General features: G+C 42.5%; 1 protein-coding gene across 8 annotated transcripts in view; it reads left to right on the top strand.

Annotated features, from left to right (window-relative positions):
* CACNA1C (calcium voltage-gated channel subunit alpha1 C) overlaps positions 1-25,034 on the top strand; it is a 451,825-nt gene that overhangs the window by 332,447 nt on the left and 94,344 nt on the right. For 4 of the 8 annotated variants that reach the window (XM_074540173.1, XM_074540175.1, XM_074540176.1 and 1 more), the window contains exons 10-17: positions 708-782; positions 2,773-2,863; positions 11,896-11,922; positions 13,870-14,030; positions 14,832-15,057; positions 21,018-21,225; positions 22,047-22,167; positions 23,971-24,085. In XM_074540173.1, the coding sequence (XP_074396274.1) occupies positions 708-782; positions 2,773-2,863; positions 11,896-11,922; positions 13,870-14,030; positions 14,832-15,057; positions 21,018-21,225; positions 22,047-22,167; positions 23,971-24,085 (1,024 nt within the window). The remainder of the gene's footprint in view (positions 1-707; positions 783-2,772; positions 2,864-11,895; positions 11,923-13,869; positions 14,031-14,831; positions 15,058-21,017; positions 21,226-22,046; positions 22,168-23,970; positions 24,086-25,034) is intronic. The other 4 variants (XM_074540180.1, XM_074540179.1, XM_074540178.1 and 1 more) reach the window with 1 other exon arrangement.

The following is a 25,034-nucleotide window of genomic DNA, read 5'->3' as shown; positions in this document are numbered from 1 at the left end:
TCTTCTGCAGTATCTTCTATTTTCTGGTTTTGTTAACTGCCCTGAATGAACCTCGCAGCACTGCACACCTGATTGTGCTCTGGTGATATGAATGAAGGTGGTGTGAGGTGCCAGGTAAAGTGATTGTGCTTCTGAGAGCACATGGCATTGGGGAACTCAGCCCTAATGTCCTGTCTGTCCTGACCCTTATCCTCTAGACCATCATTCCTCTAATACTTAATACCATGTTAATACTTTTGATTGTCCTTACCATTTTCCATCAGCACAATGTACATCCTTTGAGGTGGTGCCAGCAAAGTGATCTATGGGGTCTCTCCAGCCCAAGTACCCCTGCACCTCTCACTTTACTAAGTTTGACTTTCTGCACCAGTAAGGTCAGGGAAGTACAGGGCACACTCTAAGATGTCTCTGGGATATGGCCCATAAACTTAAATTCATTAAGTTCACATTATCAGGAGCTGGATATAAAAAAGAACAGAAAGCAAGTGAGAGTTATGGTCTGACAATCTGTTAGTGATATTTCATACCTCTGTATACCTTTGTTTTGCATTTTGCACTTTTAACTCACATGATGAAGTTTTCAGACAGAAGTGGATATCAGGTGTAAGCTGAGTTCCTTGTTTTTGTCTTTTGCCTGTCACTGGCTGCATGTTCTCTGTTGATGTCTTGTTCCTGGTACTTGACACTGACCATCTTGTCTGTGAAAGGAAGCCCTCCAGCTGGTTTGCCTGATGAGAAGAAAGGAAAGTTTGCTTGGTTTAGTCACTCCACAGAAAGCCATGGTAATGTTCCACTGCACTCTGTGTCCACACTGCATGTGTCTGTGTGTCTGTCTGTATATCTCTGTGCAGACTGGCCTATAAATCAGATTTGTGTTCTCCTGCATGTGAGTGCCTGGCTTTGTTGCTTGTGCAGTGTCCTCTTCATGCACTCAGGATAACAAGCTGCTCTGCAAATCAATCTCATGCTAATGTCTTCAGAATAGTTTTCCATTTGCAAATAAGCTCAAATATGTCTTGAAAATGTTTTACCTCATCTTCCAAACTGACTTGTGAAATATCAGTATTTTGGTTTTGTTCCTGCAGGGCTTACTCTGGACAAAAAATTTAATTTTGAATGTTGGTTTTTTTTTCTCATAGCTTACTTGACTGTTTCATGTATATCAGAACATGAATTCAGTTTATTCCTTAATTTGTCTTTCCAAATAGACAAGATTATTAAAACATCTGTCTTCATAAAGGAGCAGGCACCATTAGAGTACAATATTTCATAGTTCTGTCAAAAGTGCTAGAGAGTCCATTATTTCATGTGGTCCTGAGAACACAGTACAAGAATTTTAGATTTCCTAGTAAGTGTGTTGGAGGTATGTGAGTTGTTGTGATAGGATGAAGGAAAGATAGCTCATTTTGAGGGACATTTCTACCATAATGCTTTCAAAGCAGTAACCCAGAACATTTTTGAAAGAAAGAACATTTCTGATGTCTTTTTAGCCCCTGAAAGAAGACCATGGTCCCATGAACGTTTGCCCAACTGAAATGAAGAACCTATTTCTTCTACATTGGCTCACTTTGACCAATGACTCACAAACAGACATATTCTTACTACTGAGTTACATATTCCTGCAGGCTGTTAGAAATCTCTCCAACAGCTAGGAGCACATGCTCTCAAGCCTCGTATGAGATATGTATCCAAAAGCTAATGCAGGTCATGTTCTGAAGTTCTATCAGGCTCCTGGGAGATCTGTTTAACTCCTCCATCATTCAGTCTTAAGTATAATATTTTCTCCTTTTTTTTGTGTATTCCAAAATGGGTGAGGAGGGAACAGGACACATATTGGATCCTATCCATTTTCCTGCCTTTAAGATTATGTGTAAAGAGGGATTGAAGCTTGGAGGAGCCGTGGGCAACTGGGGAAATGAAAATGGTGGGTTTGAGGGATTTTTTTTGGTCTATGAAGCAAATAAAATCTTGAGGTTTGAGAACAACTAAAACCAGGTTCTTGAATCTAGATGAGAGAGATTCACACCTAAGGTTGCTTTCATTAGCTGTTTGTACCATGGTACTTCTGTAAAAGCCTAGAAGGTTCTGTCCAGCTCTTAGCAGTGAGTCAATATAAAGCTGCACCAGAGTCCATATTCATTGGTTCCTTTGTTGGTAATACTTGAGTGGATCAGAGAGTCTGAATTTCCCTCTTATACCTCTAGGTCCAGTTTCTAGGTGTGACGTTGAATCACATTCATGGTTAGTAAATGACAGATGGGCCATCAGTATTTTTTCATGTGGTATTTGCTATCAAGCTAACAGAAGCTGTTTATCTGCATGCATCTCAATCCTGGTAATTTTTATTTGTCTTCTAATCATTGCACAAAAGATTGGGGAAGGCAGTGAGGTGGTTGGGCTGCTGCAGGTAAAGAGGCATTTTTTTTAAATGTTCAATGGAATCAAACAAAAGCTTCTTGTTGGGTTTGTCAGGGTTTTTACTTTCCAGTGGTTCTCATTCTTAAAATTTCCAGAAACTGACTCTGAAAGAAGGAGAGCAGCTGCTTCTTCCCTTTTCTTTAGCATTTGAGTTACTTTTATGCTCCTGAAGTCTACCTGCCCAACCTGCTCTGTACATGGAGGCACTAGACTTGCTCAGCAAATTGTTTAATCCTCAGCAGCTGCAGCTCAGGGTCCTTCCACGAAGCCAGCACCTTCAGTCATGCACTCATTAGGAGGTGTGCCAGGTTCTAATGGCCGTCCCTCTCTTTTTCTTCCCTTCGACTCTTGCAGTGAGCATGCCCACCAGCGAGACAGAGTCCGTTAACACCGACAACGTCCCCGGAGCGGACATGGAGGGCGAGAACTGCGGCGCGAGGCTGGCGTGAGTACCCACACACCATCCCAAGGAGCCCCCAACCAAGGAATAATGTGCTCTGACTCCATGACTCAGGAGGCTGAACAATTCCTTCATTAAGCTATAATGAAGGAATTATACTACATTACACTAATACTATACTAAATTACATACTAAAGAGACACTATACTAAAGAAAAACCTGTGACAGGACACAGCTTTGACCCAACTGGCCAATCAATCCAAACAACCCTCAGCAGAATCCAATTAACAAATCACTTTGGGTAAACAATCTCCATAACACATTCAACATGTGCAAAACAACAGGAGCAGTGAATAGACATAAGAATTGTTTTCTCTTCTTCTCTGAGCTTCTCACCGCCTTCCCCAGGAAAAGTCCTGGGAGAGTTGTGCCTGCTGCGGTCACACCCACACACATCATATGTCGGGGCTGGGTTGAGCTGGGGAGAAAGCCAGGCAAGTGTCAGGCTTTTCAAGATGAGCAAAACCCACAGGGGATGAAAGGAGCGGCCAAAGAAGATCTATTGATTCAGGTTCTTATCTTAATTGTGATGTAAACTCACTCTGGACATTAGTGAAGAACCTCTTGTTTTTCACAAAAGTAAATAAGGGACAGAGTGCCCAGGGTAAGCAGGTCTGGTTTTGTATAATATCTAAAAGAGAAACAGGTGGATAAGAGTGTTCTTATTTTAAAATTCCTTGTTGGTGATAGTCTTTCAAAACTAGTATATGTAGACTGAAGAGTGGAATGGCTGGTCTATTTTAGTTTTTCTAAAGATTGTTGTACACTTTACAGTGTCTTGTAATAGAAATACATTGAGGGCAACTCCCATCCTGCAGACAGAATTACACCCTTTAAATGCTGAACAGGGTACTGTAAGTGATAAAGAAATACAACAATTAGGAGGGATTAATGCCTCCTTGAAATTACACCATTGTAATAATTGGAGATGCTTGAGAATATGACACCCACCCCTAAAAGGAGGATCTGGGAAACTACAGGCTGGGGACAGAGTGGCTGGACAGTGGCCAGGCAGGAAGGGACCTGGGTTGTGACTGACAGCAGCTGAACATGAGCCAGCAGAGTGCCCAGGTGCCCAAGAAGGCCAATGATGGCTTCTGGCCTGGCTCGGGAATGGTGTGGGCAGGAGCAGGGCAGGGATTCTGCCCCTGCCCTCAGCACTGGTGAGGGCACAGCTCCAGGGCTGTGCCCAGTCCTGGCCCCTCAGCTCAGGAGCGATGCTGAGGGGCTGGAGTGAGTCCAGAGAAGGCAGCAAGGCTGGTGAGGGGTCTGGAACACAAATCCTGCAAGGAGCAGCTGAGGGAGCTGGGAGAGCTCAGCCTGGAGAGGAGGAGGCTCAGGGCAGACCTGGTCACTCACAAGTACCTGACAGGAGGGAGGAGCCAGGAGGGGTCAGGCTCTTCTCCAAGGCAGCAGCAGCAGGACAGGATGGCACAGCCTTAGGCAGTGCCAGGGGAGGTTTAGCTTGGACATTGGGAAGTTCTTCACAGAAAGGGTGATTGGACATTGGAATGGGCTGCAGGGAGCTGGTGGAGTCACTGTCCCTGGAGGTGACTGATTGAAAAGACTGGATGTGGCACTCAGTGCCATGGTCTGTCTAGTTGACACTTGATGTGTCAAGGTGATGTTAGACCTTAGGTTGGGCTTGGTAATCTCAAAGATCTTTTCCATCTTAGTTAATTCTTTGTTGTTCTGTGATCTACATTATAAGATGTGGTATGTGGAATATGTCGTAATTTCAATCTCTGCTTTCCTTCAAGTGTCAGTCAGTGACTTACAAGCCCCCAGGGAAATTATTTGTGATCACTTTCCTCCACCTGCCTGCTCTTGGGAACCTGCTGAGTTTTTAAGATTATGGACCCTTTCCTGCAGGAATCAGGCTAGATGTTTTCACAGCACTGGGGCAGTTTAGCCCTTTCTTTGGCACCCCCACCCAGCTGCTTGTGCTCTTGGCACTGTTCTGGAAGCATCAGCTGGATCCACTCTGGAGAACCCTCTTTATTCTGCAGCTATGGTTCACAGAATGGGTCAGGTTGGAAGGGACCACCTGGCTCATCTGGTCCAGAGTGACAGCCAAAGCTGACCCAAACTTTCACATCTCCAACAAGGCCTCCCCTGTTTGTTAGTATGAGGTGGGAACCTCATACATCATGCCTTGTGGGAACCTCCACAGCCTGTGTCAGAAAACTGTCATTGCTGCTTTCCAGGAACCTCCTGGATGGTTTTGCTTTGCTGTGCTGCTTCTTCAGAATATGCCAGAGTAGTAAAGTCCCTCATACATCTGGACACAGTGCCAAAAAGAATGGCAGCAGTTACTCTAAGGTTTCATGTATTTTTAATATTACAGCTTGCATTCATTTAATGTTCTTAATCCCAAAGGGTCCTAAAGCACTTTATGAACTGTAAACGCAGGGATTGTTTTCACAGCATTAGAGTCCAGCCACCTTCAGGGTAGAATGTGACAGGTGTTTAAAAACAACAGGCACAAGTGTTTAAGGGGTTCTTTGAGGGATAACTTGCTTTGTGCAGAAACTGCATTGGGAATTTTGGCAACCAAAACATAATTATCTTAGTTGGAATGTGGCCAGGAGGGCTGAAGTTAAGCCCAACTCTAAATGTAATCATGGCTTAGAATGGAGTTTACTTAAAATAGCCCAGCATGCTCATGGGAGAATGGCAGTACCCTGATTTGGCATTAGGAGAAGCCTGATTTGGCTAAGTCCAATGTATTTTAGGGGGAAAGACATAGGAAAATTAAAGGAAAACAGAATTTCATTTCTTCTTCTCATGTTTTAAATGTTAAAACAGGGCCCAAAGTTTCAGCAGAGCAGGACATGTAAGATTCAGAGAGATAAAGTTTCCTTGCCACTTTTCACTTCATCTAGAAATGGGTGATGTATAGTAGGCAAATCAAAATATGTTATTGAGGAGGGTTTGTTTAGTCCTTCCCCAAGGACAGTTGAGAATCCTCAAGGCCTCCCTCAGATTGCTTTTCATCTCTAAGAGATGGATAGGCTCCATCCTCCATGAAAATGAATGGCTGTATCACTGATTATGAAATTCTGGAGAGATACAAATTTTGTCAATGCTGCCTGCTTTTGTAAAATATTTGTTTCAAACTGTGGATCTGGAAATTCCTTATTATGGGCCAACCCAGACCTGCCTCTGATTCTGAGGCTTAGAATCCTGTCTGGTTTCTTTATTACTGTATCACACACTCAGGCAGGCAAAGAAACCAGCTGTCATTGTTTCAAGGAATACTAAATACTCTTCTTTTTACTGAATCCTCATTCAAACCCCCCATAGGTCAATGTTCCTTCTGGAACATATAAAACATAAGCAAGGATTTATTTGAATGAGTGTGTTCTTTTATTGGAACCTAAGAATCAGAATTTGGCCCAGTGTTTTAGAACAGTGAAAATTAATGTGGGAAGTCAGTTGAGCTTTTAAAAAAGTTCCTCATCAAGCCCTAGGTTTTGAGTACTAGCATTAATAATATACTAGCATACAGTCATATCATCCTGATTTGCTCTAGTTGAAGATTAGGCCTGGACTTTTGAGCAGTTGGAATGGTTAGTCAACATTTTTGTTCAATTGTTGAGTTTCACCTGTTGCAGATGAGTCTCAGTGTTTTTACCAGCATTCTAAACTCACCCTGTGGCTGTGAGTCCCCACTGCCTTGCTATAAACACACTCTCCCAGAGGGCAGAGGCTGCTCTGGGCAGACATGACTGAAGCAATGTGAGGCTTTCAAGTCAAAGGCAATATATTTCTTTATTTATTGACACCAGGTTGCCTAGGATGTCTAACCACCCCAGCACCACCACTACAGTTACAGGCTGAGCTTGCCATCAAAATGCACTCCTGATAAAAAGAAAAATATGCCCTGGAGACTGAAAGAAAATGCTTTTTCATTGAAGGCAACTTAGAATTACTCACTATTCTTTCTGTTCTTTTAAAATCTGTAGAGTTTTGAAAGGCTGGGTCTGTGACTGACAGAAAGATCTGCTTGAGAAGCCAGGCTCAAATGTGCCTTTTGGAAAGGGAGATCTTCTCTGACAGCCTTTCTCAGCTCCACAGAGACATATGCTATGTGAGATCAGGAGAGTACCTCTCAAACACAAACTATTGCCTACTGAGAAATTTTCTCAAAGAGGCTTTTATTTCTCTACTATCCATACTACAGAAACTGCCTCTGTCACCTGTCCTGTCTGGAGTAATGTCAGCCTTCAAACCAACAGGAGCTTCAGGACTCTAAGAATTTTAAAACTAACCTAAGAATTTTAGAACTATAACAAAACAAAAACCAACTCATAATTCATAATGATTTCTGGTGTAATTCTGCTGGCAATGGTACTGCTGTGTCACAGCACAGTTCATTTCCTAAGGAAATACACTTTATCAGGCATCTGAATTTGAAAATGGTTTTGCAGGCTTCCACAGGACATTGAAAAGCACCCCACAACTTCCACAGTATATTATTCTTGTCATGGTATTGCCTTGTACTGGGCTGACATCTGCCCTGCAGTAGGCACAACAGCTTTTATCCTCAAGGACAGCATTTGGGAGTGGAACTTATCTTATTTTGATGTGTCACAGCTTTCATAACCTGTTGGTACAGAGCACAAAGAAACACATTTCCTCTGCAGCAGGCAGCAGTGGGACAAACCCAGAGCCAGGAGCAGTGGGGCTCAGTTTGCAGGATATTCTTAAACCCAGAGCTTCCCAATAGTGAGTAATTTCCCTGAGCCTCTGTGGTTACTGCTGTGCAGGACTCAGATTCCTGAGGACAGGCTATTGCTCATAATCAGGAGTAATCTGTTCTGTGCAGGGTGTCAGCATATATAATCTTCCAATAGAAGCAGGATGTTAATTTTCTAATACAACTATACAGATCTGGAGTGCCACAATAGAGCTTGCTTTTATACATATGCATTAGCTCAAAAAAAGACCTTTGTGGAAGCTAATGCTCCATACAGCCTCAATAGAAAAGTGAAGCACTTGAGCTCAAAGGGAAAGAGAGCTTAAAATTATCTGCTTTCATTGAAACAATAACCCACTTGGCATTTTTGCCTTAGCCAGGATTTCCATACATATGGGGGACAGTTCAATTGCTTTTCCACCAAAGACAGTTCAAACAATAAAACAGGATAAACAAAAACTAACAACCTACACCGGCTTTCCAACTGAAGACAATGTGTCCTGAAAGTTTTATGAGCAATGGAAGGTTTTCCTGGCAGCTGAATGGTCAGTGATTTTTCCCTTGGTGCTTTTCTGGCATGGAAATTAATTCCTCTGCAGTTCTTGCAACAATCAGCACAGGAGCCAGTGGTAAAGGTGGAACTTTTCTTGCAGGTTTGCTGTAGTTGTTGCTGGTTTTCACCTTATGAGAAGATGGGCTCCTTGTGATGTGATGGAACCAAAGTTCCCATCACATCAGGAATAGTGGGAAGAACAGTCTGCCAAAAGCTCTGAAATCACTGCTGACTTCAGCAGGAAAACTCACAGTATCAACCTTATGTGTAATCTCAGATACTGCTCTCCAAGTTATTGTGAGCAAGGTGCTTTTAAAACTCACAGCCAGCTCTAGGTGTGTGTCTAAAGGACAGCAGCATGCCCTTATGGAAGGGGAATTTTCTTCCTGCCTCAGATTCTGTGACAGGCCTTTCTGTGACTTGCCACAGGGAGAGAAAGATTTTTTTACTGAATGCTTAGATGCTGGCCTGTTTTCCCAGCCTGTAAGAAAGCCTGTTGAATAGCAAACCAACTCAGTTTTATGTTAGACAGATCCAATTTCCTTAAGGCTATTCTGTAGATTCTTATTGTGCCACCTTGCCAGTTACTGCACAAATGCACCACGTTGCCCCAAAGCAGAATCCATGTCACACCAGAGCTGCCTTCTCACAGTACTAAAATCTGTAAGATATGGCCAGAGAAGCTCATTAGATCTTCTCCAAAGTTGTATATAATCTAGAAGCTTAGTAAAGTCCCTTTCTGTGTTGCTGCTCTTCTGACAGCTTTTCCTGGTATCCAAAGGTTTTTATGAGTCCTTATGAAGATGGCTGCCTCTAAGTTGGGATCATACAATATAAAAGTAGTTGTGACCAGAGAGTTAGATAATGGTCATGTTTGATAATGTCCACACCCAGAACACAACTGTAATGTGGCCTTTTGTGTCATGCTTGGTGACCTACAAGGTTTTTCCTGAACTGGAATGTTGTGTGAATGCTAGAATTGTCTGTTGTGTGTACAACTCCACAGAGCCCTCAATCCCTGTTACACAAAACTCTCACATCCTTCACAAAGGATGTGAGCATGAACAGGGAGCATTATCTCTTAGAATGTGGGATATCTCATTACATTTGAGTTATGCTGATTATCCAGAGTTTATCTTGATAAAAACCTTTAAATTTCACCATCTTATCTGTGTGTTGTACATAACAATGTAAGGTTGGAGGAGTTCTAGAGAATTTCAAAGATAGCTAGTCAAACAGAGATCTGATTTTTGTGTTTGTTTTTCTAAAAGACAAGCTGAGTTACCTGGGTCCTGTGATAGAAGCACTCAGTAGTGATCTGAAGTGGTTTTCATTATGCTCTTATACCATCATTTTAAACAAAGGTTTCTCAAGGCATTCCAGAGTTGGACAGAATTGAAGTCACCCTCTTTCTCCCATAAATGACATAAACCTCCCAGGACACCAGAGATGCAAGAGATCCATGTTTAAACTCAGCAGAGAATCTGGCCCACTCTGAACACATTAAGTGCCAGCTTGGAGTGTCACAGACTCTGTGGCACAATTTCCAGACTATTTGACAGCCCCTAGTGATGCCATAAAAGCATTTTTTTATGTGACATTGGTAACCCAAGTTCTGAAAAAAATTTAATCATAAGAGTCATTTGAAAAACGTGGTTCAGATTCATGCATAATGTTTTCAGAAACATTTATTATACAGTTTATTTCCAAAATTCCATTTCACTCTCTGATTCTACCTCTAAATATAAATCTAATCCTCCTTCCTTGTCCTCTTCCATATATATAGCACACCCACATGTGATAAAGCCTTCTGCCACAGCAGTAAGGCAAGGTGGAGGGAGGGGGATGAAGGCTGTAGGTAACCTGTGGGAGCACTGAATGCACTTGGCTGCTGCTCATAATGCTCCAAAGATATAATTATCACATGCATGATGAGTACTACACCTGCTGCATCTCTTTTGCTTAAATAAATAAAAGATTCCAGCGCTCCCTCACTGAAGAGCCATTAACCAGAAAGGTCACCAGAGGATTTCACACCCCCTGTCCATCCCCTTCCATCTCTCTCTCTATCTCTTTTTCTCTTTTGCTGTCTCTCCCCCTCTGTCCCTGCCAAACTATTCCTATCAAAATCCTCACCACCTCCTTTCCAGTGCTCAGCTTTCTGCTTCATTGTGATTTTTACATCTTTTCACTTCCCCTCCTCGAGCCCTCTTCCCTGTTGCCTGTAAATCTCCATTACGGTTTGCAGGTAGTGATCATCAAGCCAGGATTCTCAGTGAGAAGCAGGAATAGCTTTAACATTAAGGATGTGTTTTGTAGGTGCTTCACTTGGCATCCTTGTTAGAGCTTGCTTTGTCTCTGCAGCACAATTTAGCATTCTGCTCTGCCAGTGCATTATTTCTTCTTCCTCAAGAGCCTTGCACGTGTCTGTACCCTCCCTGCTGCCCAGTGTGTGGCCTGGACAGGCTGCCTGTGACACAGCAGGAATTGTGTATTTGGGTATTTGCTGCAAAGGCCCTTTTCTCTTTTTCGGCTCAGCCCACCTGCTGGCGAAAAGTTCCCCTGACTAAAACCTCTTGCAGATGAGGAGCCTGACCTGTCACTGATTACTTGTCAGTAACTGATGTCCTCAAGCAGGGGCAGGACCATTGTTAGGCCTGCTACAGCAAGGAGTGTTAGATGCTTGGAGAATTACACTCTCCCCTCTCTACTAACAGTGAATCCAATTTCAGGGCAGTGCAATAAGACCTCTGCTGACTGCTGTCAACAATGACCCACTTTCCTGTCATAGAGGGAACCTTAAGGATTGCTTCAACCCAGCAGAAATACTTTTTCCATAGTCATTCCCCAGAGTTTTTTCTGCTGCTATTGGTAGTAGATTTTGAAGCTCCCCAAGTCAGCTCTGACTCACAGCATTGTATCCACATACATTTATTTCTCTCTGTGCACCATTATGGATTTACCAAAAGACAGCCAAAGTGTTCAAAGGCCTTACAGGACATGTGTCAAGCAGGGCAAGGTAGTGGTTTAACAACTGGGGCCTATTTCTAGCTTTGCCTGTGACTTTTCATAAAGGATTAATGAGATTATGTAGGTGAATAAATCCAAATGCATAGAATTAGATATTTAAACATATATATAGTGGGAATATGGCCAAATTTTCTGGAATGCTTAATTCTCAAAATTTCATTGCTAGCAACAGAATCTATTATTGTACAGACCCATTTGAATGCAAACTGATTTACATAGATAATCAAGACAAATAAGTGTTAGTTTCTAAGTTTGAAAATATTTGCCATGCACTGTGTTTCTTTCAATTACTGAAAAAAGCATTATTTTTACCATTTTTGTTTCATAATGTGTGTATACATCCTGAAGTGACAGGTGATGTGTGAAAGCAACAAGTCTGTCTGTATAAAGTCATACCTATTTTAATATAAGAAAAAAAATAGTAGCAAAAAAATAATAGTCATACTTCAGAAATAAATTTGGTAGCAGTTGTAGAGTTCACTGATATCTACAGGTGGTAGAATGCCCACCATGACTTCTGCTTCATAAGTCCTACCAAAACACAAGATTTGGTTATTGGCAAATTCTAGCCATGCCCAGTGCCTACATTGACTTAGAACAGATGGAAAGGAAAACAGCATGGGTTAAAAAATGCATTGAGCTTTACTTTGTTTCTTTCTATTGCGGTTTTCACAAAAGCCTGGGAGGTGTGGGGCAGCTTCAGAGACTCTAATGGCAATTCTTGTCTTTCAGGCATCGGATCTCAAAATCAAAATTTAGGTAAGTAAAACTGACTTTTGCTTTTTCTCCTTTCTACTGTGTTTGTTCTTTTCTGAAGTGGTTTACCCCAGCATTGCTGGGATGCAGTGGTGATTCTAGGAGATCCTGCTAAATATGTCAGATTTTAGTCATAAATTTTTTCTTAGTTTCACACTGAAATGAGGCACAAGGGACTACTGACTACTGAAGTACCTATCTATGATACCTTTGTATCTCAAACCATAAAATACAAAATCAGAAATAAGAACCCAGATCAACCACATGATTACACAACATCCATCAACATCAGCCCTGTCTGCTCAAGGCTCTCTTTGTTGAACTTCTCTGCTTTGTTGATTGTAAAGGTTTCAGCTGATGAAGTTGGCATCTCACTTGTGAAATTCTGCCATTCAGCCTGGGACATGGGGATCTTCTCTGATGGTGTTTGGTTTTCTGTTGACTCAGAGCTTTTGGAAAAGTGAGGTAGTCCTAAGATGGCTATTTTTGGGGTTTCACTGGAGAGGCTGACTGAACTCATGGAACTTGGTTGCTAAGGTCCATTTCTACCCCTTTGGTAGCGTCTCAGCTGCCTCCATAACCCTGAATTCAAAGTCAGATTTATAAAATACTAAATGGATTTTCAGAATAACTAGAGCAAGTGTGTAACTGAGTCCTTCTGCTTACCTAAGGAGCAATGAGTAATGTCAATTTGGGAAGCACATAACATCCCCATGTAAAGAGAGAAAGAAAAGCCCAGAAAACACCATACATGGTCATGTGCATGCACATTTGTGCACAAGTACACGCAAAAGCACGTGAGATTGCAAATACTTTAATGACAACAATAATGTCTAAGTGTGGTGCCCGCTTTGGAAGTTGGGAAGATTATTTCTTGTCCCAAATCCACTGCAAAACACACAATGTATCTGTTTGTGATAGACAGGTGCCTTTATAAATTACACAGGTGAAAAACCCTAGATTTGACCACCTGTTAAAATGTTGTTGCAAAATCCTTGTTCACATTGTGTTTATATGGTCTGGCTTTAGTTCCTATGGATTAGGACCCTGATGTCAAGCATGGCTATAGTTTGCCACTGAAAATTATACACAGGGCAAGAATAGCCAAGAAAAGTTCATTCTCCTGTAACATGGTGTATGTGTGTGTCACTTCAGACACACACATATGTATGTAGTATCTATATAAAACTATTAGATTTATTATACAGTGGCAAGTGTTGCCTGGAAACTGGTTGCTATGCAAGTTAAATTCTGAAGAGTAGGAGGTGTGTAATTAGCTTTAAATATCTTCTGTGGTTAGTAATTACCCTGAGAAATCAGTGACACAAGGGGATGTGTTCATGGAAGGCAAACTTTAAAAACTCTCTTGATTAGCAAATGGTACCCTTAGTTCCCTTAGTCACCTTTGCATGAAGGTGAGATGCTGAAGCTCCCTAAGTTTTGGGATTTTTTTCAGAACTTGTAGCCCTTGTCTAGGGCTAACTCCTGAATGTTGCTGAATGCTGGAAATGTTCTTTGGATTTTATTTGACCTCACGTCTCCAAAGATTTAATCCTTCAGCTCCATGTGATAGAGTATCTTTCTATTGACTGTCCTGAGGCTGGGCAAGGTGCCGTTGCAGGCCACAAGAATCAACTACAAGGAGAATATTTATTTTTGTGGCAACTGAGCTAAAAAATCTCTTGAGGTTTCTGCACTGGATGTCTTAGTCAGATAAAAGTATTGCTTGAAGCTCTTGCAAATTGGTTTAGGACAAACTTTATTCCTATAGCTATAGGAGGGATGTTCACAAGTGTCGACTCAGATGAGAGAGTGTTTCTCAGGGTGAACTTGAATTACTCCCTACCATTCTTGAACAATAAATCAAGACTAGAGTCTCTCTTAACAGGGAGCTGCAATAGCCTAAAGATCCCTCTCTGAAAAGAACTTTCCCTTCTTCCATTTTTCAAGTCGCTACTGGCGCCGATGGAATCGATTCTGCCGAAGGAAGTGCCGTGCTGCTGTCAAGTCCAATGTTTTCTATTGGCTGGTGATCTTCCTCGTGTTTCTCAACACCCTCACCATTGCCTCTGAGCACTACAACCAGCCAGACTGGCTCACGGAGGTCCAAGGTGAGGAGCAGCTGCTGCTTCTGTTTATTATGGAGGGTGTCAAAAAAGGGAGATGGGAGAAGAGCTGATGCATTAAACCACACAGTGTCAAAGGAGAGTGCACAGCTCCAAGCAGTCCTGTGTCTGTGGAGGATCCTAAAAAATACAATTAACTTATCTGCCTGTGCTGGGAGAAGTTATAGAAAAAGTGTAAAAACCTCCTTTCCAGCCAAAGCAGTGTTCCATTTGGTGTAAGTGAAATCAGGAGATTGTGCTAAATTTATATTTGCAGCAACTGGATTCCCAATTTGTGGATAGCTACTGGGAACACCACATTGTCCAAGGTTTCCCCTGAAATGGCCTTTATGATTAATTCTAATTATTAGGGAGGTGATGAAGAGTGATTTGTAAAGTTCTTCTGTCTGCAGAACAGCTGAATTCTCTCTGGAGGTGAGAGCAGCTGAAAAGGCTTAATTAAGCAACAGTAGGTAGCACAGCAGCTCTTCTATTCCCACTCTCCTCTGCAGATGACGGGTGTGAAGGCAGGTTGTGCAGGGAAGGCGTGTCCCTGCCACTGGAGGTTGTGTAATACATTGCAGCTGTATGTGCAGCACATGAGAACTGCTGCAACCCTCTTGCTAAAACATTTCTGTGAATGAGATGCCCACGCTTTTCTTTGCACCCATTCTTTGACCCAAGCTACACAAAGTTAACTTTTAAGGCTGATCCTTAAAATGCTTTCTTAGAAGCAAGGCCCAATGATTAATTGTGATGATCTCTTGACTAAGTTTCTTTAATCTGTTTCTTTTTGCTTTCCATGAGACACTGCCAATAAGGTGCTGCTAGCTCTTTTCACGGCAGAGATGCTGCTGAAGATGTACAGCCTTGGCCTCCAGGCCTACTTTGTGTCCCTGTTCAACCGCTTTGACTGTTTCATCGTGTGTGGAGGCATCCTGGAAACCATCCTGGTGGAGACAAAGATCATGTCACCCCTGGGCATTTCAGTCTTGAGATGTGTGAGACTCCTCAGAATATTTAAAATCACAAGGTACTTTTTTGCTGTTTTGGGGCTGGAGGAGGGCTGCTGCTTGATGCACAACAAGTCACTCACATTCCTGTTTATTTTCACTTTTTCTGACACTACTTAGGTAGTGTGAGTGCTGGATTAACAGTCCTCATCTTCTGAAGTCTGTAACAGGGTGGGGAGGGCTGTACAGACTGGACATCTATCCCAGACATGATGGATGAGGGGTCTGGCACAGACAGCTGGAAACACCTGACACCACATAAAGTGTTAAACTGAAATCTGGGATAGTGTGAACTGAGCTCAGGCTCTTACAATTCTCTGCAAAAGACCAAGAAAACCAAAACAGCAGATAGCCTTGTGACCTCCTCTGACGCTTTTTGATGACAGAGAGGAGCCTGAAAGGCTTCCAGCCAAAACAGCATTTGACTGAGGAGCCTATGCCAGCTCCAGCAGACTCAACAGTGACCCGAGTGGGAGACTGTGTCAATACCAGCAGCTCTAGGCCAAGGATGTTGCCAGCTATTCCCTTTCCAAGGAGTCCATCACAAAGCAGCAACTTTATGAAGAAACCAGACTTTTTCCAGCTTCCAATATCTCCTCTTTTCCCTTTTCATTCTTTCCCCTCTCCCTCTGCGTAAAGGCACAGTGATATCTATTAAAAGGCACTGCTGCTGAGCCAGGTACCTCCAAAACACCAGCTTGGTTTGGCAGGGCTTTTTCAGCCTGAGGGGAGTTTGTAGGAGAAATCAGCTCCAAATTTACCCAGAGCTCTTGCAACAAATCCATCCAAGCCCTTGCCCCAAGTAGCACAAGGTCTGCCTTTTCCCATGTGGGCACCAGCCAGCACCTTACAAAAAGCTTGACTGAGGTGGTGAAAGAGTTCTTTTTCTGCCTGCTCAGCCATCAAAGTGTCCCTACAATTCCTGTAACTCTCCCCCCCTCCCCACCCAACCAGAGGAAATTTCTGACAAATTTGAGATAGAAAACACAGCACATGAGAAAAACAAGTCCAAAACTGGAAGATCATCAAGATGGCTGAGCTGAGAGGCAGGAAAAAAAAAAGAAAAACAACAGACTTGGACTTGTGCATTATGCAAGATTTGTCCTTAAAGCTTCTGAGCCTCAGATCTCTGGCAGGATGGATGGATCTCAGGGTCAGATGGCAGAGACAGAAAATTGGTTCACAGTCTCAGAGAGAGAGGCCAAAGCAAGCCTACAACTGCTCCAAAAGGGGCAAAAAGAGTGTTTGGATGTGTGATCATAGAAGAGGGGAAAACCTTCCAGAGGGGAACGTTCCCTCCCAGAGAGGGGAAACAAGAGTTTCCAGCAAGAAAGAAATAGTGGGGATCTCTGGTCTGGGGATTGTTTTTCCTGGATCCATCCATTCCCAAGTCCCAGGCCTGGTTTCTGAGGAAAGCAGTAGCTGTTTCAGGCACTGGGTAATCAGATACACCCAGGGCAACATACCAACAGCTATAAAAGCATGAGCTTCAACATAGCATCCTGGAGAGGTCATTGTTTTTTCAAGACATGTCTCCAATCCTATATAAGTTAGCTAAGAGAATTCTCTAATAGAAAGGCAAACACTGAGAGAAAATCATTAAAACTTTAGAAAGCCTGAGCTGGTGGAGTACTCATATATTCCTAAAGCTTCTGGCAGAAATGTGATGATGGAGCCAATCAGCAGTAGGACTGGTTACATTTGCCTTCACTCTGCAGCACAATTAAAATACAATTTTGCCTGGAAAAAGTGTTACCTGGAATATGTCTCCTGCAATTTGTGCATGGGTCTGTGTGCAAAGCACAGAGCTAAGGAAGAGCTCATGATGCATAATGTATTAATCAAATTTTTCTTTCTTTCTTTCCTCTTCCTAAAAGATTGACAAGTAGGCTGCAGTAGCTTCAAATTTATATGTTTTGTAATTATTCATAATTTTCTTCATAACTCTTCACTCTGTGGGTGAAGTTCACCCTCATGTGGAAGGCCCTGCCATAAGCCTCCAAGGCAGTATTTTAGGCTCACTCATGCCTTGCAAAGGACAGAATACTTTGGCATTAAAGCCAAAGTTTTACCTTCTCTAGTAAATTACACATTTTTCTATTGTTCACTCAGCTCTAAATACAATGAGGATTTATTAATGACATTATCAGCACTGGTGGAATACCACACCTGAGTGCCATGATAATTCAGAAAGATACAACACTGGAAAGCTGGGAGGGGCAGGAGGAATTATAGAATTATTTGGTTTATATCAAACAATTATATATAATTATTATTGTTTTATATCAAACAACAATTATAGAATTATTTTATAGAATTGTTTTATATCAAACATTTATTTTATAGAATTATTTTGTAGAATTGTTTTATATCAAACATATACTGATGACCATAGGAGGACATACAGTGGAAGTGAGAATAGTGATCATCTAGGATATTAAAAAGGTACAAAGCAGGAAAATTACTCTAGTCAGAATATATCAGAAGGTAGACTATTCTTTATATATTTGCATAGATTTTCCATTATAAACACCATGCACAAACAAATTCTGGGTCATAAAGATGATACAATTCTACAAGAAACACAAAAATAGCTCCATAATAGAATAGAAACAAATAAAGATGCCATCAGATGAGCAGTGCACCATTTTAGAAACACCATTTAGAATTTCAAGACCAAACATTTCTTCCAAAATTATAAATACATTAGACAAACAGACAATGTAATCTGTTTTATTCTCCCTAATTTTTAAAGTGCTGTGCAGAACATCTCACTTTGCTGTGAGAAGACAGATTATTTTCTCATTGTAAATAATCCTTTACTGCTTTATATGTATTATACCCCTTTGTATTTAAAAAATCATATAATTGTGACAGCATACAGAAATTTGATGCTTTATACCTAATCCTGCCACTAGGTAAGTCACTGTTAATTGTAGGGAGGAGAGACAGGGTGCCCTATTTTTTGTACTTTCTGTCAAAAATGACTCTCAAAGTGGTTTTATATGGGATGAACAGGGTGGGAAGCTTCCCAATAATGAGTCTGCCAGCTGTTGCTTTAAACCCTGCATCTGTGGTTGCCAGAGATGTGATCCTAAAGCTATAGGGGAAGGCAATGGAGAGAGGGGAGAGCACAGAACAGGTCAAGTTCTAATCCACTTCTGCAATTGATTGTTGTGTGAGGTGTTGAACAAACCGCTTGACTTCTCTGCATCATTGCTCCACTTTGAACAGGGATCACAGTCAGGTCCTGCTCACCTGGGGCTTTGCAGATCCTCATTCATGGCACCCTCAAGGGCCCAGGATCTGCAGTGGGGGCTGTCAGAGGCACATCCATTTCCCCATAAATCTGAGGCTGCAGCACTGCTTTCTCTCATACTTCCCACTAAAACATGCCTGGTCCAAACCCTCCTATTCCATCCAGCATCTAGTGCTGATTTTTCCTTTGTGGTAAGGTGATAACCAAAGGAGATGAACTCTTCTTTGAGTGAGACCCTTTTTTGTCTGGGCTTCAGCCATTGCTGACATGAAACCCTCATGTGTCACTGAGTAATCCCAGATCTCGCTTTGAGGGAGTTCATGTTAGTCCTGCAGCCACCAAATGGGACAGATGTTACCCTCAGGTCAGGCTTCTAGGACCCTGAGATAAGACCATTGTTATTTTCACATCCTAATCAGTCAAGCATTTCTTATCCTCTCCTTTTTCTCCTTTTTTTTTTCCCCCAACTGGTTTCTTTACTTTTCTAGTGGTACTGTATGTCTAGCTAGCACTAGCACACAGATAAAACAGCACTCATCTTACCACCAGGCCATCTCAGTTAATTGCTTGAAGCTTGATGCTTATATAAGATTCTGAATGCCAGGTATTCAGCCATTTGTAGGAAATGCAGAGCTGAGAGAAGTCTGCAGGGTTGTGAGCTGAGATAGCAAGGCCTTTAAGCTTAAACTGAGTCACTGGGACTGTTCAGATTTGTAACAACTTTACTGCTTCTTAAGGGAGCTGCTAGAAAGACCTAGAAAATATGTGTCCCTGACATTGGGGAGCTTGGAGATATTCTGGAGCCCATCAACCTCTGCTTTAAGAATGCTGAATTCATTTGACTTTCATCAGACTGAATTTTTCCCTTCTCCTGTGTCACTTTCTCTTCTTTCCAAAGTGTGAAAGTATGTGAGCTGTGAGCATAACTGCAAACACAGGGAGCTGTTACATTGCACATTCCGTGTGGATATTTGGTGGTGCTGAGCCCACAGCTTCCATGCCCTTACCTTTGCTCTGTAGTTTTTCATTGCTCATCTCTTTAATTGCAGTTAAACTTTAAAGCATCCTAGTTTTCTCTGAAGTGCTGAAGCTGGGCTGGAGGGAAAACATCACAGCTCTCTTTGAAGCTCAGTCCTTGGAGATGAACCTGCTGCTGAACTTGAGAGGACACCGTTGTGTCCGTCTGCAGATCAGATTGCTAATCTTGCCGAAGTGATTGGGCTGTCAGGCAGTCCTGCCTTCCTCAGGACAAGAAAAGCATTCTTTTTAGATCAATATTTTAAAAATATTAATTTAACTAGGATTTTAAGAGCCCTTGTCTCTAATGAGGATACTACCTTCAGGAAAAAATGATGAGTTGAAGGATAAGGCTTCCACAGAGGAGCCAGAGCATCGGTTTGCCATCCTTTTTACCTGGAACTTTTGTCTTCGGGGAAAGTATGGTTAAGCAGAGTCCTCTGGTTAAAGAAATGTTCAAAGTTGTGGACCTTGGGACAAGGGATTAGAGGGCCTTGGAGGACTCTCAAAGTAGGGTGGCAGGCCAGGCAGAAGGAAGAGCACAGGCAAACATTGCTGGCTTGCTGACCTGTGAAAGCTGTTGAGGCTTTGCTAATAATATGCGTCAAAATGAGGTGATGGGAGAATGACAGTGAATCCTCAGCCCAGTCTGAAAGCTCAGCAAGCCTCAAAGCACAAAAGAGAAGAGCTCATGACCAGCTGGTGTACCAAGACCAGTGCTCTACCAAGCAGTAGATTAGGAGTGACTGAGCAGATGCAAGACCAAAGTGGAAGTTGCTTCATGGATGATGTGGTGAATTCTTTGAAATTTTTTTCTAAAGCCTCTTTCCAGCTGGTGACTACCATGCAGGCTGACAAAGAATGCAAACTTACATGCTGCAGCAAACATGCTGCCGGCATCTCTCTGAACCCTAAAGTGGAACCACAAGGGCAAGAAGATCCTCTCCCTGCATAATACATGAGTCTGAACTGGGCACAAGCCTGAATACACTGGGAGAAAATGTCTAAACCATCCTGTCTCTTGAATGAAGCCATTTGAATATGTTCTGCAGCCTTTTTGAAGGAGTAAAATAAAAAACCAAGAAACCAAGTGATGTTGTGCTCTTCCAAATAAATGTAGATCTGGAGTTTGCTTTAGGGTCCTTGTAAAAGGAGCATTGATATCTTTCTCATTCCTCCCAAACCCAGAGAGCTCAGCAACCCCTCTGTGAGTGAGCCCAAGCACACACTCACACACTCCAAATTTTGGGCAAGTTTGTATTTGCATCCAAACAGTTTCCCCATCTGTTCTTGCTAGTTATTACAGGCCATTCTCTGGAGTGAGGTATTCTGGCTGCCACAACATCTGTGAGTGCTGTAATGAGGTTGGTTAGAATGTAACTCACTGAAGCAGCAAGAACTAATCACTGTATATTGATGGAAGATGTGCAGAGCCTTAGATGGAGAGTGCTGTAATAATCTTTTGGGTGTGTGTGTGGAGGGGGGGTGGAGGGAATTGTGTGTGTACACGTGTGGTAGTAAAATTACTCATTAGCTGCAGTAGGTCTCGTTATCTCAGGGAGGCACATCAATGATTCACTGCTTAACAGGGTGTTGGGAAATGCCTGCTTTACACAGAAGGCAGCCTGAACCAATATCCTGTGCAGTCCATGAGCACCTGCCTGGAACTGAAGGAATTTTAACTGCTTCTATTTTCTCTCCCAGATATTGGAACTCCCTGAGTAATCTTGTGGCTTCACTCCTGAATTCAGTCCGCTCCATTGCCTCCCTGTTGCTGCTTCTCTTCCTCTTCATCATTATCTTTTCCCTCCTGGGGATGCAACTCTTTGGGGGCAAGTTTAACTTTGATGAGATGCAGACCAGGAGGAGTACATTTGACAACTTCCCTCAATCCCTCCTGACTGTGTTTCAGGTAAGGGCACAAGTGGTCCTTGTGGGGCCAATATTTTGATTTTTTATGGGGCAAGACAGGTTGTGCAGCCTGACAGTCCCCAGGATGGGGCTGGACCCTGACAGCTCCAGGAGCAGGGTGCCAGCACAGGGTATTCCCTCCCAAAGTGGGAACCAAAGATGAAACCCCTGTGTGTTGCAAGGCCACAGACAAAGGGGTCTTTACAGGGCAGGACAAGAGAAGAGCCATTGCCATGTCCCAGGGCAGCACTTGCTGCCAAAGCCCAGCCCTGCTGCTGTCCTGCCTGCTCTGGGGAACAAATACCTGTTCACAGTAATCCCTATAAATACTTGTTTAGCAGTGATCCCATGGCCTTTAAGCCCTCTGCAGCTTTGGGAGAGACCCACCAAGAGCATCAGGATCATGATTTCACTGAGATGTGAGGAGAAATGGCCTGGAGTGCTGTGCTGAGGGCAGTGTCATAGGCTGTGCAGCCTGTCTGAAACAACAGGCATGGGAGGGAAATGCTTGGAACCGTGGGGGGACTTGAGTGGATTTTTCTAGGAGAGCCATTGCCTTCAGCCATCATCTTCAAGAATACACTCTTTGGGGCTTTTTCACACTTTGAGCACGGGCCTTCTTTGCATTTTCTTTGTTCTGTGGTTTGTTTTTTGTTTTTGTTTTTTTAATGTTCTAGATGGACACTGCCGGAGTCTCCATCAGCTCCAGGCTGGGGGAGGGGGTGTTCTCTAGGACAGTGGGTATCTTTGTGTTAATGGGGTGTTCAAATTCTCTGTGTGGTCTAACACTGTATCCCTTATTGGTGGGAATGTGTCATTTAGATCCTGACTGGGGAGGACTGGAATTCGGTGATGTATGATGGGATCATGGCTTATGGCGGCCCCTCTTTTCCAGGAATGTTGGTCTGTATTTACTTCATCATCCTCTTCATCTGTGGAAACTGTATCCTTTGATGCTACTCTTTTCTGCAAGAGGGGATGAATTAAAACCACTGTTTACTTTGTTATGTCACAAAGTAGTGAATTTCACATGTCATGTTCTTGCCCTTTCCCTAGGTCTGAATTTTAGCGTTGCACTGCCAAACGTTTAAAAAGTTCATTTTGTTTCAGCTAGTGCTAAGGCATATAAACAATTGTAAGAGCCAGCTAAATGCCAGTTGCACATGCTAGATTTTATTTAGTATCTTTACATGTTTAGTGTTTTTATTTTTCATTCCCCTTAGTTCACTCATAGGTTTGTCTTTCCTGCCTTCTCCACAAACTAATTTCTGTGTGTTCCTACTGTACTTACTGCATTTTTTTTTTTACTTTAATGGCTTTTTTAGTAATATATTCCATGTGCTTCTATCCAAACCTTATGTGGAATAAAAATATGTATAATCTGCAATATGCTATATACAAATGCTGTAGTAGGAGTAACATATGTTTGACATAATTGATTTATGTGAGATCATGTATTAATTCATGTATAAACTAACAGGACCTGTGTTCCATTTCAGTCCCTGCAATCTGTGTGTTCTTCAAACAGAAAATGTGCTCTGTTATCTTCCAGCCTGTGCTGGTCTTGAATAACTTTGGTTCTGTCTGGTTTAAGGTGAAGTGAGGGCACTGTACTCACCCCAGGAGGCACAAAGCACATTGCAGGATTGTGCTGTGAGTGTCTCTTCACTGGAATTTGCATGTAACATAGAGCTGCCTTTCTGTTCCCTATCTCAGTTTGCTCCAAATTTGTCCATGTGTAGTTGCTGCTTCCCTAATAAATGGCCCTCCTGTGTCAGAGGTGACATTTCCTTTTATACTGATGCTTCCATAAAGCCACCTTATAGACTCAGCCCAGCTCTTCTGGCCTTTGCCCATAATTCACATCTCTCAAACCCTGTTATGTGACATTTTGGTTGACCTGCATGCCCTCACTTCAAAGTGAGGTGGTGCAATTCCACTTATCTGAAGGTCAAGGTAGGCAATCTGGCTGACAGCTTAAAAAAAAAGCTACAACTTGGATCTCCTTGTGAAAATGTGAGCCAACTCTACAGTGCTGGCTGACTTTGGAGCATTTAGACCTTGGAGCCCAGGGATGGGGGGATGTCTGTGTTTCCAGACTAAGCCTTGAACCAGGGTTTGCTTAAAAGTTATCATGGTACAATAAGACCTACACTCAAGAAATGCATAAAACAACCTTCTGGTCAGATTTGTAACGAGACCTGAACACTGGCTGGTAAGACAAGAAAACAGTTGTGATTCCTTGCCCTGCAGCTACATGGGTATGAGTGGCCATGCATGGATTCTCTGTTAGGAGATGGCAGAGTTGTCAGCTTAAACCTTCACTGTCCAGACTAAATTAACCTCAGAAATGCTCACCAGAGTCCCATGCTTGCTGTCCATAAAATCCACTCGTGCAACCTAAACTGTCCAAAGATGCAAAAAAGCTTTCCATACTCCTCTTATCTTCAGTGGGAGACAAAGGGAGACCCTCTTGGGAAACTGCAAACTAAAATGTAAATTTGTAAATCTGCTGTTTTACATCAGCCACTCTGTTGTGAAATGTTGAAAACCCACAAAGTGTGTTATCTGTGTCGAAGGAAGGTGTAGGTTTGTGCATGATGGATATGCAGTTGTGTGAAATGGAAGTTTGGAAAATCCAAGAGATCTGATGACAGGTTGCTAAAAATTTTCAATTAAGAAACCTTTGGTATAATCTTTTTCTGCAGTTTTCAAAGCCTGTTTTCTTTAAGTAGCACACAAACAGATATCCTGCTGAATGTATTTTTGGCCATTGCTGTGGACAACCTTGCTGATGCTGAGAGTTTAACATCTGCACAGAAAGAGGAGGAAGAGGAAAAAGAAAGGAAAAAGCTAGCTAGGTAAAACCATTTGCATATACCTATCTGCACACATTCCTGTAATTACACACAGCATGGATATACATGAATATGATGCCTATACATACATGTGTGTATATGTAATATATGTAATTATCTTTATGTGTATAGATTACATATGTGATTAATGTAGTTGTATTTGGGTTATATATATATATATTTATAAATTTTTATGCAAAGGAACTCTGCCTGTAAGACAGGAAAGTGTGAGCTAGGAGTCCCCCCAGTTGCAGTGGTGTGAGCAGAGTAAAGGAAGTCTGGATTACTGATGAGCTTTCAGAGCACCAGCAGAGAATGAGTATGGGTGTCAATCCCATTTGAATCTCCCTACTATCCTCTGATTGCTTTGGGCCACGAGGCACATTTTCTGTCATTCCCACCATGAGATTTAGCAGCTTCTTTTTCTTTTGGTGCCACATGCTGTTCTTCCCTTGCCAGTTCTTTTAGTGTTTCTGCAGACACTTAAGGGGCACAAGCTGGATGAGGAGCTGCTCTGTCATTCCCAGCTGCCAACAGCAGGGAAGCCTCTCCTTCCTGGTTTTTCCTATTCTCTGTCTTCCAGGCTGCTTGGAGGAGATCTTCTGTGCAGCTCTTTCTGCTTCATCCTGCATGCAGCTCAGCAATTTCCCTCTCTCTAGGGGTGCAGTGAGGGGCTAAACTTTTGTAGAAAATCCAATTGGAAGCTCACAAGATATGGGTTGAAAATGGTCCATGACTTTGTCATTGGGTGAGCAAAGGGATCTCACCTGACAGACCTAAAATATGCATTTTCACAAACACATGCCATTGAGAAAGATAAAAAATAAAAGGCCCTATATAAAAATAGATCAGAGCCTCTGCCTTTGCCTGCAGATGAGGACAAGGTATGCAGCCACTGGTATGGAAGCTGAACTCAGAAGGGAGATGCCAGCCACCTGATTGTTCTCATGGT

This window comes from Zonotrichia albicollis, chromosome 4 (assembly GCF_047830755.1).
Source record: "Zonotrichia albicollis isolate bZonAlb1 chromosome 4, bZonAlb1.hap1, whole genome shotgun sequence".
Taxonomy (NCBI): Eukaryota; Metazoa; Chordata; class Aves; order Passeriformes; family Passerellidae; genus Zonotrichia; species Zonotrichia albicollis.
Note: the sequence above shows the minus strand (reverse complement) of the source record. Positions and strands in the feature narration are given on the sequence as shown.